Here is a 14,656-nt window from a genome sequence, read left to right as displayed (position 1 = left end):
GCTTTTGGATTCCTGACTTTGGCTTGGACCTCTGGACCCCCTGACTTCGGCTTTGGAACCTCTGACCTGTGATACCTGGATTACGATTCTGTTTTGGCGCCTTGGACCCACCTTGCTCACCAGTTGCAGACCCTGGACCGCCCCTGGACTTTGCCTGATTCAGCCCCAGCTCGTGACAGATTGCTTCCACCCACAACAAACACCCATTCCACAGGATGGATGCTGAAGCAAGTGGAACCACAGGACTACTGGCTGCGCTCCAAGCCCAGGTACAGCAGCTGACATAGGCAGTAGTACACCTGCAGCAACAACCTGTGGCCAGTGCTCCAGCCAAGTGCCCAGTTCACCCACCTGATAGATTTGGGGGTGCCGTGGAAGAATTTCCTGCTTTCCTAGCGCAGTGCCGGCTGTACTTCGAACTAAGAGCTCGGGACTTCCCCAACGACAAAACCAAGGTGTGTTTCATCATCAGTCTGTTAAAGGGGCAGGTGGCCAAATGGGCCACACCCTTGCTGGTTGCGTCCTCTCCCCTACTGACTGATTACCAGGGGTTTGAAGCCCACCTGTCTGCTGCCTTCTCAAACCCAGTCAAAGCAGCCACAGCCAACTGGCAAATCAGGGCCCTGAAACAAGGCAAATCCTCGGTGGCTCAGTATGCCACCGAATTCAAGCTCCTGGCCCAAGACTTGGCATGGAATGAGGCTGCCCAGATGGACCAGTTTACCGAGGGGTTGGCAGAGGAAGTCCTGGATGAACTGGCCAGAGTGGAGCAGCCACCCTCGCTCCAAGAACTTATCACCCTCTGCCTCCGCATTGATGGCCGCCTGGAAAGTCGCCGCCAAGCCAAGACCAGAGGGCACCAGCTCCCTGCGCCGTGCTACCTGGCTCCTCGCCCGTCCCCAGCTAGTACCAGCACCAAGGATGAGCCTATGCAGCTTGAAGCTGCTCGACCCCGCCTGACCCCAGAGGAAAAGACCAGACGCCGCACGCAGAATCTGTGCCTCTACTGCGGCACGGCAGGCCACTATGCCTCTGGCTGCCCTTCTAAGCATCGGATACCCGGACCTTCGCTGCCACCGCCGCCAAAAGGGCAGCCCCAGGCGCAAGTGGACCCCCCAGCCTGGGGCGACTAGCTGGGTCCTCCGAACAGCGGGCTGATACCCCAGGGCCATTCCTGCTACCAGTCAAACTCCGTCTGCCTGATGAACGCTGGCTGTTCGTGTATGCCATGCTGGACTCGGGAGCGGCCCACTGTTTCATAGATACCGCCTTCATAAAGCAGCACCAGATCCCTGTGCAGACAAAAGGGATTCCGTCGCTGGTGGAGGCTATTGACGGGCGCCTCCTCCGTTCTGGCTCCGTCACCCAGGAGACCTGTCCCATCACCTTCCACGTCCAGCAGCACCAAGAACAGCTGCGATTTGATGTCACCCGCATGCCTCGCTTCCCGCTGATTCTAGGCCTTTCCTGGCTGAAGCTGCACAACCCCATCGTGGACTGGGCCCAGCAGGAACTACGCTTCCGAGACCCATGCCCCCATCTGACTCCTCCCACCACTCTAGCAGCCGGCATCCCGAGTGGTGGTCCTCAGCTCCCTCAGAAGTATGTGGACTTTGCTGATGTCTTCGAAGAGACAGGAGCTGATCAGCTTCCCCCTCACCGGCCCTATGACTGTGCCATTGATTTGGTACCTGGGGCACCACTCCCGGTGGGGCGTCTGTACCCAATGTCGGAGCCTGAGTTGGCAGCTCTGCGAGACTTCCTGGACAAGAACCTGAAACGCGGATTCATCCGACCCTCAACCTCTCCCCTATCTGCTCCAGTGCTCTTCGTGAAAAAGAAACGTGGGGAGCTCCGGCTGTGCAATGACTACCGGGCCCTGAACAAGATCACCATCCGCGACCGGTACCCTCTACCACTGATCCCTGAACTCTTGGATCGCCTAAAGGGGGCCCAAATCTACACCAAGCTGGACCTCCGTGGAGCGTACAATTTGGTGCGCATACGGCCCGGAGACGAATGGAAGACCGCGTTTGGGACCCGATACGGGCAGTACGAGCACCTGGTAATGCCCTTCGGACTGACCAACGCCCCTGCTGTCTTCCAGAGGTTCATGAATGACATATTCCGGGACCTGCTCGACTGCGTCGCGATCATATACCTGGATGACATCCTAATTTACTCCCGCAATCCTGCCCAGCACGCCGAGCACGTCCGCCAGGTCCTGCAGCGCCTACGAGCCCATGGCCTCTACGCCAAGCTGGAGAAGTGCGACTTCGACCTGCACTCCGTCGAGTTCCTTGGGCACATTGTGTCACCGCAGGGGATCCTCATGGACCCGAAAAAAGTAGAAGCGGTTCTGACCTGGCAGGCTCCTCAGAATCGCAAAGACCTGCAGCGGTTCCTCGGTTTTGCCAACTACTATCGGCAATTAATCCCGGCCTACGCATCCCTGACCACACCCCTGACTCAACTACTCCGCCCCAAAGAACCCTTCCGCTGGTCCCCAGAGGCCGATAACGCCTTCTCCACCCTGAAGACTCGCTTTGCCACCGGGCCACTCCTGAGATACCCCGACCCCCAGCTTCCCTTTACGGTGGAAGCTGATGCCTCCAACGTGGCCCTGGGAGCAGTGCTGTCCCAGCCACTCCAGCCCTGCGCCTATTACTCGCGCCAGCTCACTGCTGCAGAGAGGAACTATACCATCTGGGAGAGGGAGTTGCTCGCGATCAAGGCGGCGTTTGAGGTTTGGCGACATTACCTCGAAGGGGCTCGCCACCCTGTTCAAGTGCTCACCGATCACCGGAACTTGGAACACCTCCAGACCACCCGCCGTCTCAACCAGCGCCAGATCCGGTGGTCCCTATTCTTCTCTCGCTTTGACTTCCGGATCTCCTACATCCCCCATACCCAGAACCAGAAAGCAGACGCGCTCTCCCGGAAACCGGAATACGCCCCTGCCTCAACTGAGACCGCGCCCGCTGCTCCAATCCTGCCGCCCTCAGTATTTGCAGCCACCTCCACTTCACCAGCACTCGTGGAGGACATTCGGGCTAGCCAGGCCAATGATCCCTGGGTCCAGCAACACCTCCAGGCTCTCCAAGATGACCCAACAGGGGAGTTCACGACTTGAGGCGGCCTCTTGCTACACCGCGAACGCCTCTATGTGCCGCCCGGGCCCTTGCGGGCAGAAGTGCTACGCCTGACCCACGACTCGTTACCCGCCGGGCACTTTGGACAGCATAAGACCACCCACTTGCTGACAAGGGAATTCTGGTGGCCACGAGTTCGCGCTGATGTTGCCCGCTATGTCAGCTCCTGTGACGTCTGCCGACGGGCCAAAGACATCCCAGCCAAACCCTCAGGGTTGCTACAGCCCTTGCCCACATCTTCAGGACCCTGGGATACCATCTCGATGGACTTCATCACGGAACTTCCGCGCTCCAAGGGTCAGACTTGTATCTGGGTGGTCGTCGACCTATTTACCAAGATGGCCCACTTCGTTCCATGCCCGAAACTCCCCACAGCTCAGGAGACGGCCCAGCTTTACCTGCAACACATCTTTTGTCTGCACGGACTCCCAGCCCATCTGATCTCCGATCGGGGCCCTCAGTTCTCCTCTCGGTTCTGGCAAGCCCTCCATTCCAGCCTGGGTACTCGAGTGCACCTGTCCTCAGCCTACCACCCACAGACAGATGGCCAGACAGAGCGCACCAATGCCACGCTAGAGCAATATCTCCGCTGTTACACCTGTTACCAGCAGGATGACTGGACCACTCTATTGCCCCTAGCGGAGTTTGCATACAACAACGCGGTCCATTCATCCACCCAAATGACCCCGTTTGCTGCAACCTACGGGTACCACCCTCGGTTCTTCCCGGCGATCCTACCACCCACGAATGTCCCCGCCGTCGATGCCTACCTGCAAGAACTCCGCGCCAGCCAAGACTTGCTCCGAGAGCAGCTACAGCAAGCCAAGGAGGCATATAAACGGGCTGCGGACCGAAAGAGGCAAGAAGGCCCTCCAGTGCAGCCGGGGGATCAGGTGTGGCTCTCAACTCGCTACCTGCGCCGGCCTGGTCGGTCTCACAAGCTGGATGCACGGTTCATTGGACCCTACCCCGTCGTTGAACAAATAAACCCCGTCGCCTTCAGGCTCCAGTTACCACCCCACCTCCGCATTCACCCCGTGTTTCATCGCTCCCTCCTTATTCCGGCTGCACCCCCTGACCCAGCTCGGACTCCTTCCCCACCGCCGCCACCACCAGTGTTGGTGGATGACGAGGAAGAATATGAGGTGCGCCAGATTCTGGACTCCCGGTACCATCGTGGAGTCCTCCAGTACCTTGTGGACTGGGAGGGATACGGCCCAGAAGACCGGTCCTGGGAGCCTGTGGACAATCTTCATGCCCCGGACTTGGTGCAACGATTCCACAGCGACCACCCCGACCTCCCAGGCCCCTTGACGGAGGGGGGCCCTGGGGGGGGATAGTGTCATGGGTGCTGGGGACCCTGCAGAAGAAGCCGAGCCTGCAGAAGGAACTGTGCCCCTGCCACCTGCACCAGTGCCCCTGCCTCCTGCTGAAGAAGATCCAAGCCCCCCTGCCTCGCCCTCTCGGGTGGCTCGTGTGCGTGACCGCCTTCGTCGGGACCTCAGGGATCGGAGGAGGGCGGCACGCTCACAAGCAAGACGCTCCCTGAGCCCTGAGTGTTGAAAGGATTCTGGCCCTTCTAAGTGTGAGGATGCTTAAGTTTCGGCAGGATCCTGGCTGCTGCTCTGAGACAGCAATTAGCCCAAATGAGCAACAGGCAGCAGAGGGCTATATAGCTGTGGGCTTTGGGAGGAGGCTTTGTGGAAGCAACTAGTCACATACCTGACATCCTAGCATCCACTCCGGCTCTTGACTTTGGCTTTTGGATTCCTGACTTTGGCTTGGACCTCTGGACCCCCTGACTTCGGCTTTGGAACCTCTGACCTGTGATACCTGGATTACGATTCTGTTTTGGCGCCTTGGACCCACCTTGCTCACCAGTTGCAGACCCTGGACCGCCCCTGGACTTTGCCTGACTCAGCCCCAGCTCGTGACACTAGGATGCCTTTACAAATCATTACTCCAATATGATAAGGAGACAGAATAAGTTGAAGTGTGCATGATAAAATGGATGCAGAATAGTATTAAATTTACAGCCTGTCAGGCCTTAAGAGAAAATTCTTACAAGATGTTCTTTCAATGGTATTTTACTCCAGTGGACATACACAAAATGGACAAGGATTATAAAGGATTTTGCTGGAAATGTAAAGAAGTAAAAGGCATAGGGTTGTCAAGTCCAATTCAAGAAATATCTGGGGACTTTGGGGGTGGAGCCAGGAGACATTGGGGGTGGAGCCAGCAACAAGGGTGTGACAAGCATCATTGAACTCAAAGGGAGTTCTGGCCATCACATTTAAAGGGACAGCACACCTTTTTAAATGCCTTCCTTCCATAGGAAATAATGAAGGATAGGGGCACCTTCTTTTGGGACTCATAGCATTGAATCCCCTGGCCCAATCGTTTTGAAACTTGGGGGTATTTTGGGGAGAGGCACTAGATGCTATACTGAACATTTGGTGCCTGTACCTCAAAAAACAGTGCCCCCAATACCTCCAGATCAATTCCCCATTATACTCTATGAGAATCGATCTCCACATAGGGAATAATGAAGTGCCCAGCAGACATTTCCTTCCCTCAACCCCCCTCCCCCCATTTCTTGGCCACTCTGAAGCGAGGGATTGGCATCTCTACTCATGAGTTGCAGCCAGCTTCTTCAAAGTATCACAGACACACCATCCCAAGAGGAAGCCTTAATAATAGGAGACTGAAGCCTCTGGAGGTGGAAAGTCACATGGTGGCTTTGGGTGTGGAGCTCCCCCCCTCCCCCGTCGGCCAGCTGACTGGGGGCGGGAAGAAGCCTGGGAAAGTGGAAGAACCCCCGCTGGGACCTGGGAATTGGCAAGCCTAAGAAGGCATGTTGCCTTCTTAGATAATAGCTGCTAAGATAATAGCTGCTGATGATAAATGATTTTCTAATTATAATACCCCTTTTCCCCCCTGTATCCCATTTCCTATTTAATAATGATAATAAAAATGTAGTTACAAGAAAAAAACAAAAGTTTTTGTTACAATAAAAATAAAAATTAATGCCAGCACCTTGAATTGAGCCCAGAAGCAAATTGGAAGTCAGTGTAGATGAAAGAAGACGAGAGTGATATGGTTCCTACAGCCCACTCCAATCAATGCACTGGCCGCAGCATAGAAAATCAATCAAATTAATTACATGCTATTAGAGTGCACTGCAATTTTATAAAGGATATATCTTGGTTATTCTGTCAAGTCTTATAACACAAGGTGTCACGCCAGAACAAGGAATGAGAATAAGTTCTGTTTTCCATCCACTGGAGCCATTGTAACTGTCAATCAACTCTGTGATGAGCATCTGACATACGCAACAGAGCTTAGCCTTTTCTGTCTTTTGGTGTCAAGGTAGTCATTTGTGTCTGATTATTAAGAATAATTTTGAAACCTATATACATGAGATATTACGTATGAAAGTAACCAGACTGTGCAAAAATGTCCTTCATAGAGATTTCAGTCTATCAAAAGCTGTAGCAATTCCACTGGTAAAGACACCAAATGTTCACAATTCCCAATGACACCGTCACCGCCTATATGTGTCCCCGATGGTCTTCATTCCAGTCTGTCCTCTTGAAAATTGTTGTATGAAAACATACTTCCCTAAATGCTCAACACGTTTGCCAGCTCATCCATTCCATTTCATAGCCATCTGTTAAAGCCACCGCTTTTTGGATTACAAACTCAGTACAGAAAGGTTCCAAGGCTTGACAAAAAAGCTGTCTCTAGCTAATGACTGGAAACTGAAATTGAACAATAGCACTTTAAATGAGATGCTATCGGGGTTTATAATTTTTTTTAATGTGACTGATTTTATTGGTATCGATATATGTATTTTGTTTTTAAGTTGTACATCGCCCAGAGCCTGTCACTGGCCGGGATGGGGTGATTATTCAAGTTTAATAATGATGATGATGGCGGCAATATATTCTCTGTGTTGGATCCAGGCTAAACATTCTTTTCATGTTATTTCTACCAACTCCCCCTTCCACCGGAAATTGCCCATCATGCCATTCCTGAGGGTCTGCTGTCCCCCAGAATCAGCACTTTGGGGAAATCAGAGGGTTGCAATGGGGGAGGGAAAGCGGGAAAATTCTACCAGAAGTGTTTCCCATTTGCAGAAAAAAAATACTCGGGATCCAGCCCTCTGTTCAGTGGTTTGTGGACTAAAGTGTTTGTGCTTTTTATTTTTAGCATGTAACTGTGATCCAGTCGGCTCCCAGAACGGTGGGATATGTGACCGCTACACTGACTTCTCCACTGGGCTTATTGCTGGCCAGTGCCGGTGTAAATTATTTGTGGAAGGGGAACGTTGCGATATCTGTAAAGAAGGATTCTTTGGATTAAGTGGAGCCAATACTCTCGGTTGTCAATGTAAGTGAAAATGAAAAACAGATTTCAACAGTTAACATTGCATATCTTGATTTTATTAAATGAATTTAATTCAACAAAAACTGTTACTTTGCTTTGTAAATCTATTGCCCAGAAGAGCCTGTACAGAGGACCAGGATGTAAATTTTCTATAAATATGTATTATATAGTCTTAGGTTTTTTAAAGTTTGGAGGGGGCTGTGGGAGAGGAGAGTTTGGAATATTTCAATTCCCTTTCCTGAATTTTCTTCTTTAATTTTTTAAATAACAGCAAAGTCTGGAACCTGTTTCTTCTAGCAGTATAAAAGGAGAAAAATGCAGACATCATAGGGTTGCCAGCCTACAGGTGGCACCTGGAGATCTCCCACTTTCCCAGTTGATTTTCAGATGACCAAGTTCAGTTCCCCTGGAGAAAATGGCTGCTTTGAGACATTATACCCTCCCCTACTTCAATCCCTGCCCTCCCCGGGCTCCACGAGGAGATGCCTCTCTAGGAATTTCCCAACCTAGAGCTATCAGCCATACACAAGGCACTGGTACGGTTCCCGAGCACTTGGGCATTGGGCAGCTACATTAAAGCTTAATAACATCTTGCTACTAATAGCATTAAGCTGAATCATATGAAATATAGTAGTTGAGTAGTAAGGGTTATTTAATTTTGTATTTACTTCTCCTGCCACTCTCTATCCTTCTCTGAGTATGGGCTCACTTAGTTTATTTGTAGGTTTTTTTGTTGTTAATTGTGCATTTTTTTTGTACCATCTTTGGTCTGATCACATATTAGTGGGTTGTAATTTTTGTATTTCTCCATGGGGGAGGGGTTGCATATGTAAAGCGTTTTACCAGTAAGCTTCTGCACTTCCTGGTGTACAAATGACAAATATAACACCTAGCTTCTGGTTTATATGCTTGTGTTTCCTAACGTAGCTTGTGCATGTAATCCCTTGGGCACACTTCCTGGAGGGAATCCTTGTGACTCGGAGACAGGAAGCTGCTACTGTAAGCGTCTTGTTACAGGAAGGCGCTGTGATGAATGCCTGGTAAGTTGTCTAATATAAAACTTAATTGAAAATCCTTACAATTAAAGCAGTACATATCTTTCTGAAGAAATCCAGAACTGTTTGTTCATTGGTTTATATATTTAGAGAAATTTTACAAAATAAAGCATAATAAAAAGATATAAATACATTAGAAGTTTAGAAACCCATTCAGACCCTGAAAGCAAACCGTGAGCAGCTTCAAACAATTTCCAGACTAAAAAATAACGTTAAGAGATCAGCTCCTTATTATAAAAGCCTGGGTGAGCAGAAATGTTTCCCCTGGTGCCTAAAAGAGAGTAGTGTTGACTCTGGACAATGACACAAAGCCGGTTTGGTGTAGTGGTTAAGTGTGCGGACTCTTATCTGGGAGAACCGGGTTTGATTCCCCACTCCTCCACTTGCAGCTGCTGAAATGGCCTTGGGTCAGCCATAGCTCTGGCAGAGGTTGTCCTTGAAAGGGCAGCTGCTGGGAGAGCCCTCTCCAGCCCCACCCACCTCACAGGGTGTCTGTTGTGGGGGAGGAAGGGAAAGGAGATTGTGAGCCGCTCTGAGACTCTTTGGAGTGGAGGGCGGGATATAAATCCAATATCTTCATCTACCTCACAGGGTGTCTGTTGGGGGGGAGGAAGGGAAAGGAGATGGTGAGCCGCTCTGAGACTCTTCGGAGTGGAGGGCGGGATATAAATCCAATATCTTCTTCCCCCTTCAGTTCCTTCTTCACTGCGACAGAGTAGGTCTGTCTTCTAGCATTCTCATCACTTTGCATTAGCTTCAAGAGAGAAATTGACGGATTGTGTCTAGGAAAACCAGATTGCAGGGGGAGATAGACCAAAGGGTTTTAGAAAAGATAAATCTTCGTTATGCAGAAATTTTGAAAGGAAAGAAGGCTTGACTGAGACGTTATCCAAATGGATTGTTTCAGCTTATAAGACTGTATTACTTAGAAGCAGGAGTACCTTGTCTGTTAGTGATACATGTGCATTCAAATAGGTTGCAAGCCTCATTGGCAGCCTTCCTCAGGAAGTTTCAGTGTAGGAGATCTGCAGAGCAGCAACATGGTCATCTGCTGACATGTTCATGATATTATGCATTGGATCTAGATGCAAGGAGAGAAGCAGCAGTTGGCAAAGCTTTATTATAGTCTGTGCTTCAATAAAGTGCTATTTGATGAGCTCATCCCACCTTCTGAGTGCTGAGCTTGCAAAAATCTCAATGTGGGACTGCACAGAAGATGAAGATGAAAACAAGGTTGCACTTACCTGTAACTGATGTTCATCGAGGTCTTCTGTGCAGGCACACACTTTATCCAAATATATTTTTCCTACTTCCACCTGCCCTTCTGTGAGCTCGCATCATCAGATGCTTGTGATAGCTCAGAAGGAACTGAAGGGGAAAGAGGTGTTGTGCTGTTGGACTGTGTGACCACTGGGAGAGAAAAAATCACAACTGCTCCAAAGGCAAGTGGATGCTCCTAATGATTCTAAACTAGATGTCCTAGGGGACAGCCTTCTACTACCATGGGTGGGAAAGTTTCTGTACCTTTTCCCTCCTCTGCCTCTTCTGACCAGAGTTGTACACAAGCTGTCGAGGGAACAATCAGAATGTATCCTGATCTCCCCCTGGTGGCCATGGCAGAATTGGTTTCCAATCCTCCTGGCATTGGCAAAGGATCATTACCACGTTTCCCCCAGCACCAGATCTCTTGCTGGCACAAGGTGGTTCCCTGTTTCATTACAACATACCTCACCTCAAATTGATAGCCTGGAGGATCACCTTCCAGACTTCTCCAGCGGAGTCAGATATGTCCTGCTGATCTCTGTAGTCTGGAGATGAGCTGTAATTCCAGGGGATCCCCAGGTCCCAACTGGAGGCTGGCATCCCTAGGACCAATGGGCTGATTCAGTAGAAGGCAGCTTCATATGTAATATCCCATAAGGCAGATGGTTCCGCTTTCAGTGCTCAGAACTCTTTTGGCATTTTGCACTACCTGAAATTCTTCAAGTTTTCCTACTAATAATGATCTATTCTTACCTTCCAGCCTGAACACTGGGGGCTGAGCAATGATATGGATGGATGCCGGCCATGTGACTGCGATCAAGGAGGAGCACTGAACAATAAGTAAGACTCACTCTTGGAATTGTTTGCTTCAAACACATATGCTCACTCTGCACCTTGGTTATGGTTAGTAAAATAATGATAATGGATTGAATCCTGCTTAGAATTCCCATGGGAGGCGGTGTCAGGAGACCTCTTATCCCCCCCCTCCCCAAGCTATTCCTGGAACCCGTAGGAGAAGTATTTTGGGGATGTTTGGGACTGCTGCAGGAAAAGGAATTGGCAAACATTGCCCCCCCCACCCATTGAAATTATAGGTGGGATCCAAGTGTGTTTGAAGTATGTATTCAGTAACCCTGTGCAAGCACCAGTCATTTCTGACTCTGGGTTCATCCAACCAACTGATAAAACTAAGATATGCTTTACTGCCCATACTTTCTTCACTGAGAGCTCACATAGGTGGGGGCCCCCAAATAGAAGGTAATCATACTACCTTCTGTTTGACATTGGACCTTATAAGAACATGAGAGAAGCCATGTTGGATCAGGCCAATTGCCCATCCAGTCCAATACTATGTGTCACACAGTGGCCAAAAAAACTAAGTGCCATCAGGTGGTCCACCAGTGGGGCCAGGACACTAGAAGCCTCCCACTGTGCCCCCCCCCCCACAAGCACCAAGAATACAGAGCATCACTTGCCCAAACAATACGCTGTGGCTAATAGCCACTGATGGACCTCTGCTTCATATGCTTATCCAATCCCCTCTTGAAGCTGTCTATGCTTGCAACCGCCACCACCTGAGTGGCTTGCCTTCAGGCCGACCAACTAGAAAGGGAGGCTCCCAGCTCACAGACATGATCACTGTGCCTTATCTCAAAAGTGACACTTGACTACCATAGGTATTGGCCCACAGGAAGTGTGTGTGTGTGTGTATGTATGTATGTATCTATATATCTATAGAGCCAGTTTGGTGTAGTGGTTAAGTGTACAGACTCTTATCTTGGAGAACCGGGTTCAATTCCCCACTCCTCCACTCGCACCTGCTGGAATGGCCTTGGGTCAGCCATAGCTCTGGCAGAGGTTGTCCTTGAAAGGGCAGCTGCTGTGAGAGCCCTCTCCAGCCCCACCCACCTCACAGGGTGTCTGTTGTGGGGGAGGAAGGTAAAGGAGATTGTGAGCCGCTCTGAGACTCTTCGGAGTGGAGGGCGGGATATAAATCCAATATCTTCATCTACCTCACAGGATGTCTGTTGTGGGGGAGGAAGGTAAAGGAGATTGTGAGCCGCTCTGAGACTCTTTGGAGTAGAGGGCGGGATATAAATCCAATATCATTTTCTTCTTCTATACCTATACCTATATCTATATATCTATATCCATCTATCTATATATATATACATACACAGTATGTGGGTACACCCCCTCACATTTTGTAAATATTTAAGTATATCTCTTCATGTGACAACACTGAAGAAATGACACTTGGCTACAATGTAAAGTAGTGAGTGTACAGCTTGTATAACTGTAAATGTGCTGTCCCCTCAGAATTACACAACACACAGCCATTAATGTCTAAACTGCTGGCAACAAAAGTGAGTACACCCCTAAGTGATAATGTCCAAATGGGGCCCAAAGTGTCAATATTTTGTGTGGCCACCATTATTTTCCAGCACTGCCTTAACCCTCTTGGGTATAGAGTTCACCAGAGTTTCACAGGTTGCCACTGGAGTCCTCTTCCACTCCTCCATGATGACGTCACGTAGCTGGTGGATGTTAGAGACCTTGCTGTAAAGGAGACTGCCACTCCCAGGTAGGGTTCCTCCCACCTGGCTACAGGCGTAATTACTGCACTAGGAAGGGAACTCCTGAGTCAAAGGATACACAGTTCATTTTTATTGAATCAATTTCCAGGACCAAAAGAAGAGAGGGGAAAGAAAACAAAAGGGCACAACAAGGATATTCGGTCCAAGTAACTTCCCCAGTAGTTATCACTTGTAACAATTCCAAGCCGTTAGCAGATTCCTCGCTCTGGCTTCTGAGGAGGGTTGTTTTCAACAGCAAAGTAAAACAAATTGCAGGTATCTTCCTGGCGCCAACTGCAAGTAAAAAATTATCTCCTTTTCCTAATTCTGTTCCCACTCCACGGGTTTGGGCACCCGGCTTCCACCCCACCTATTAGGCTGCCTTGGCCTAATTTAATGCAGCTGTCAACTTCATTGTACAAAAATAACCTCCACCTTCCGTTTCAGGATGCCCCACAGATGCTCAATAGGGTTTAGGTCTGGAGACATGCTTGGCGAGTCCATCACCTTTCCCCTCAGCTTCTTTAGCAAGGCAAGTGCAACTCAGGGAGTGAAGGGAAGGAATTTAAAGATACATACGTGCCAGATTGGTGTAGTGGTTAAGTGTGCAGACTCTTATCTGGGAGAATTGGGTTTGATTCCCCACTTCTCCACTTGCAGCTGCTGGAATGGCCTTGGGTTAGCCATAGCTCTCAGAGCTGTCCTTGAAAGGGCAGCTTCTGGGAGAGCTCTCTCAGCCCCACCAGGGTGTCTATTGTGGGGGAGGAAGGTAAAGAAGGTTGTAAGCTCAGGGTTGCCACTAACATTTTATTTTTCATTTCCCTGACTTTCTCTGACCAACATTTGTCAATTCTCCACAATTAATTTATTTATTAGGCTTATATTCCGCCCTTTCTCATAAAGGGCTCAAGGTGAATCACAACATAAATTGAACAATAACAGCCTACAATTCAAATTTAAAACAATACAATAAAAACCTGAACAATAAAACAAGATAAAGTGCTTCACAGACAGAAAGGGCACATTTCACAAAATACGGCAGTTTTTGGCCCAAGAAGAAGTGATGGTGTTAGTAATAAGATTCAGCACGACAACAAGGCTGTGAAGCATGATATCACAACAAGGGAGGCTAACCGATAGAATAGTTGGTGGAATAGGACGCCCACTGCCTCAACCAAAAGCCTGGCGGAATAGCTCCATCTTACAGGCCCTATGAAATGGCAGTAACTCAGGTAGGGCCCGGATTTCCATAGGGAGCTGATTCCACCAGGCAGGGGCCAGAGACGAGACAGCCCTGGCCCTGGTCGAGGCAGGACAGACATTCTTCGGGCCAGGGGTGGTCAGGAGGTGTTGTGTAGAAGACAGCAATGCCCTCCAGGGCGTATATAGGGAAAGGCGGTCCCTCAAGTATGTCGGTCCCAGGCTGTGTAAGGCTTTAAATGTCAGTACCAAACAGTCCTGTAGCCAGGATTTGAAGAATTGGGGGGGCCCTGATGTTTTTCAGGGGGCATATAGTGGCCTTAACCTCCATGGCCTTCTCTCCTACCACTGCTGAGGAGGAAAGCTGCCAGCTCACTGCCATACAGCCTCCCCCCCTCCCCACAGTTGCCCCAAGGTGATCCCTTTCCACCCCTCTTCCAGCAGCTCTGGTGGGGAGCCACTCAGAGGTTTAGATACGTGCCGCACGGTCTCCTGCCCTTACCTGTAGCATGATCCAGCTAGGCAAGCCTGGCGGGACAAAAGGGGGTGGTAGAAGGCGCCACCAAGTCGCAACTGACTTCGGGGGCTACAAGACCTCTGATTTGGATTTCTTCCTGTCGGAGGGCGAGCCAAGGCTGCCTGAGTGCAGTTCCCACCCTCACTCGGGTGGCCAGCGAGACCAGGCCAGAAAACCCCTGCAGGCGAACATCACCTCTCCACTGATCCCCAGCCCCAGACTGCAGCCGGGACCTCCACTTGTGTGCACCAGCCTACCCTACCCTGCCCTGTCTGGCAGAGAAAGTCTGCAATGGAGCCATCCGCTCCCTACCCCCGCCGCCCCACTTGAAGGCCAGAATGGTCTCTTCTTGCAGGTGCCCTCTAGCCCAACGTCAGCCCAAGGCGGAGCTTAACTTTCAGTCCTGGGCCCTGAAAGTGCCCCGTTGTTTCTGCTTGCTGAGGGGTCAGAGATTTCTTCCAGCCCTTAAGGAAGCAGAAGCAACAGGGAGCTCAACTTTCAGTG

The 14,656-nt window shown here is 50.1% G+C and overlaps 1 protein-coding gene across 1 annotated transcript in view; it reads left to right on the top strand.

Annotated features, from left to right (window-relative positions):
- LAMB1 (laminin subunit beta 1) overlaps positions 1-14,656 on the top strand; it is a 158,928-nt gene that overhangs the window by 50,901 nt on the left and 93,371 nt on the right. The window contains exons 11-13 of the mRNA XM_060246076.1: positions 7,365-7,544; positions 8,469-8,581; positions 10,620-10,699. Of these exons, the coding sequence (XP_060102059.1) occupies positions 7,365-7,544; positions 8,469-8,581; positions 10,620-10,699 (373 nt within the window). The remainder of the gene's footprint in view (positions 1-7,364; positions 7,545-8,468; positions 8,582-10,619; positions 10,700-14,656) is intronic.

This window comes from Heteronotia binoei, chromosome 8 (genome assembly GCF_032191835.1).
Source record: "Heteronotia binoei isolate CCM8104 ecotype False Entrance Well chromosome 8, APGP_CSIRO_Hbin_v1, whole genome shotgun sequence".
NCBI lineage: Eukaryota > Metazoa > Chordata > Lepidosauria > Squamata > Gekkonidae > Heteronotia > Heteronotia binoei.
This window is presented reverse-complemented; position numbering and strand designations above follow the sequence as displayed.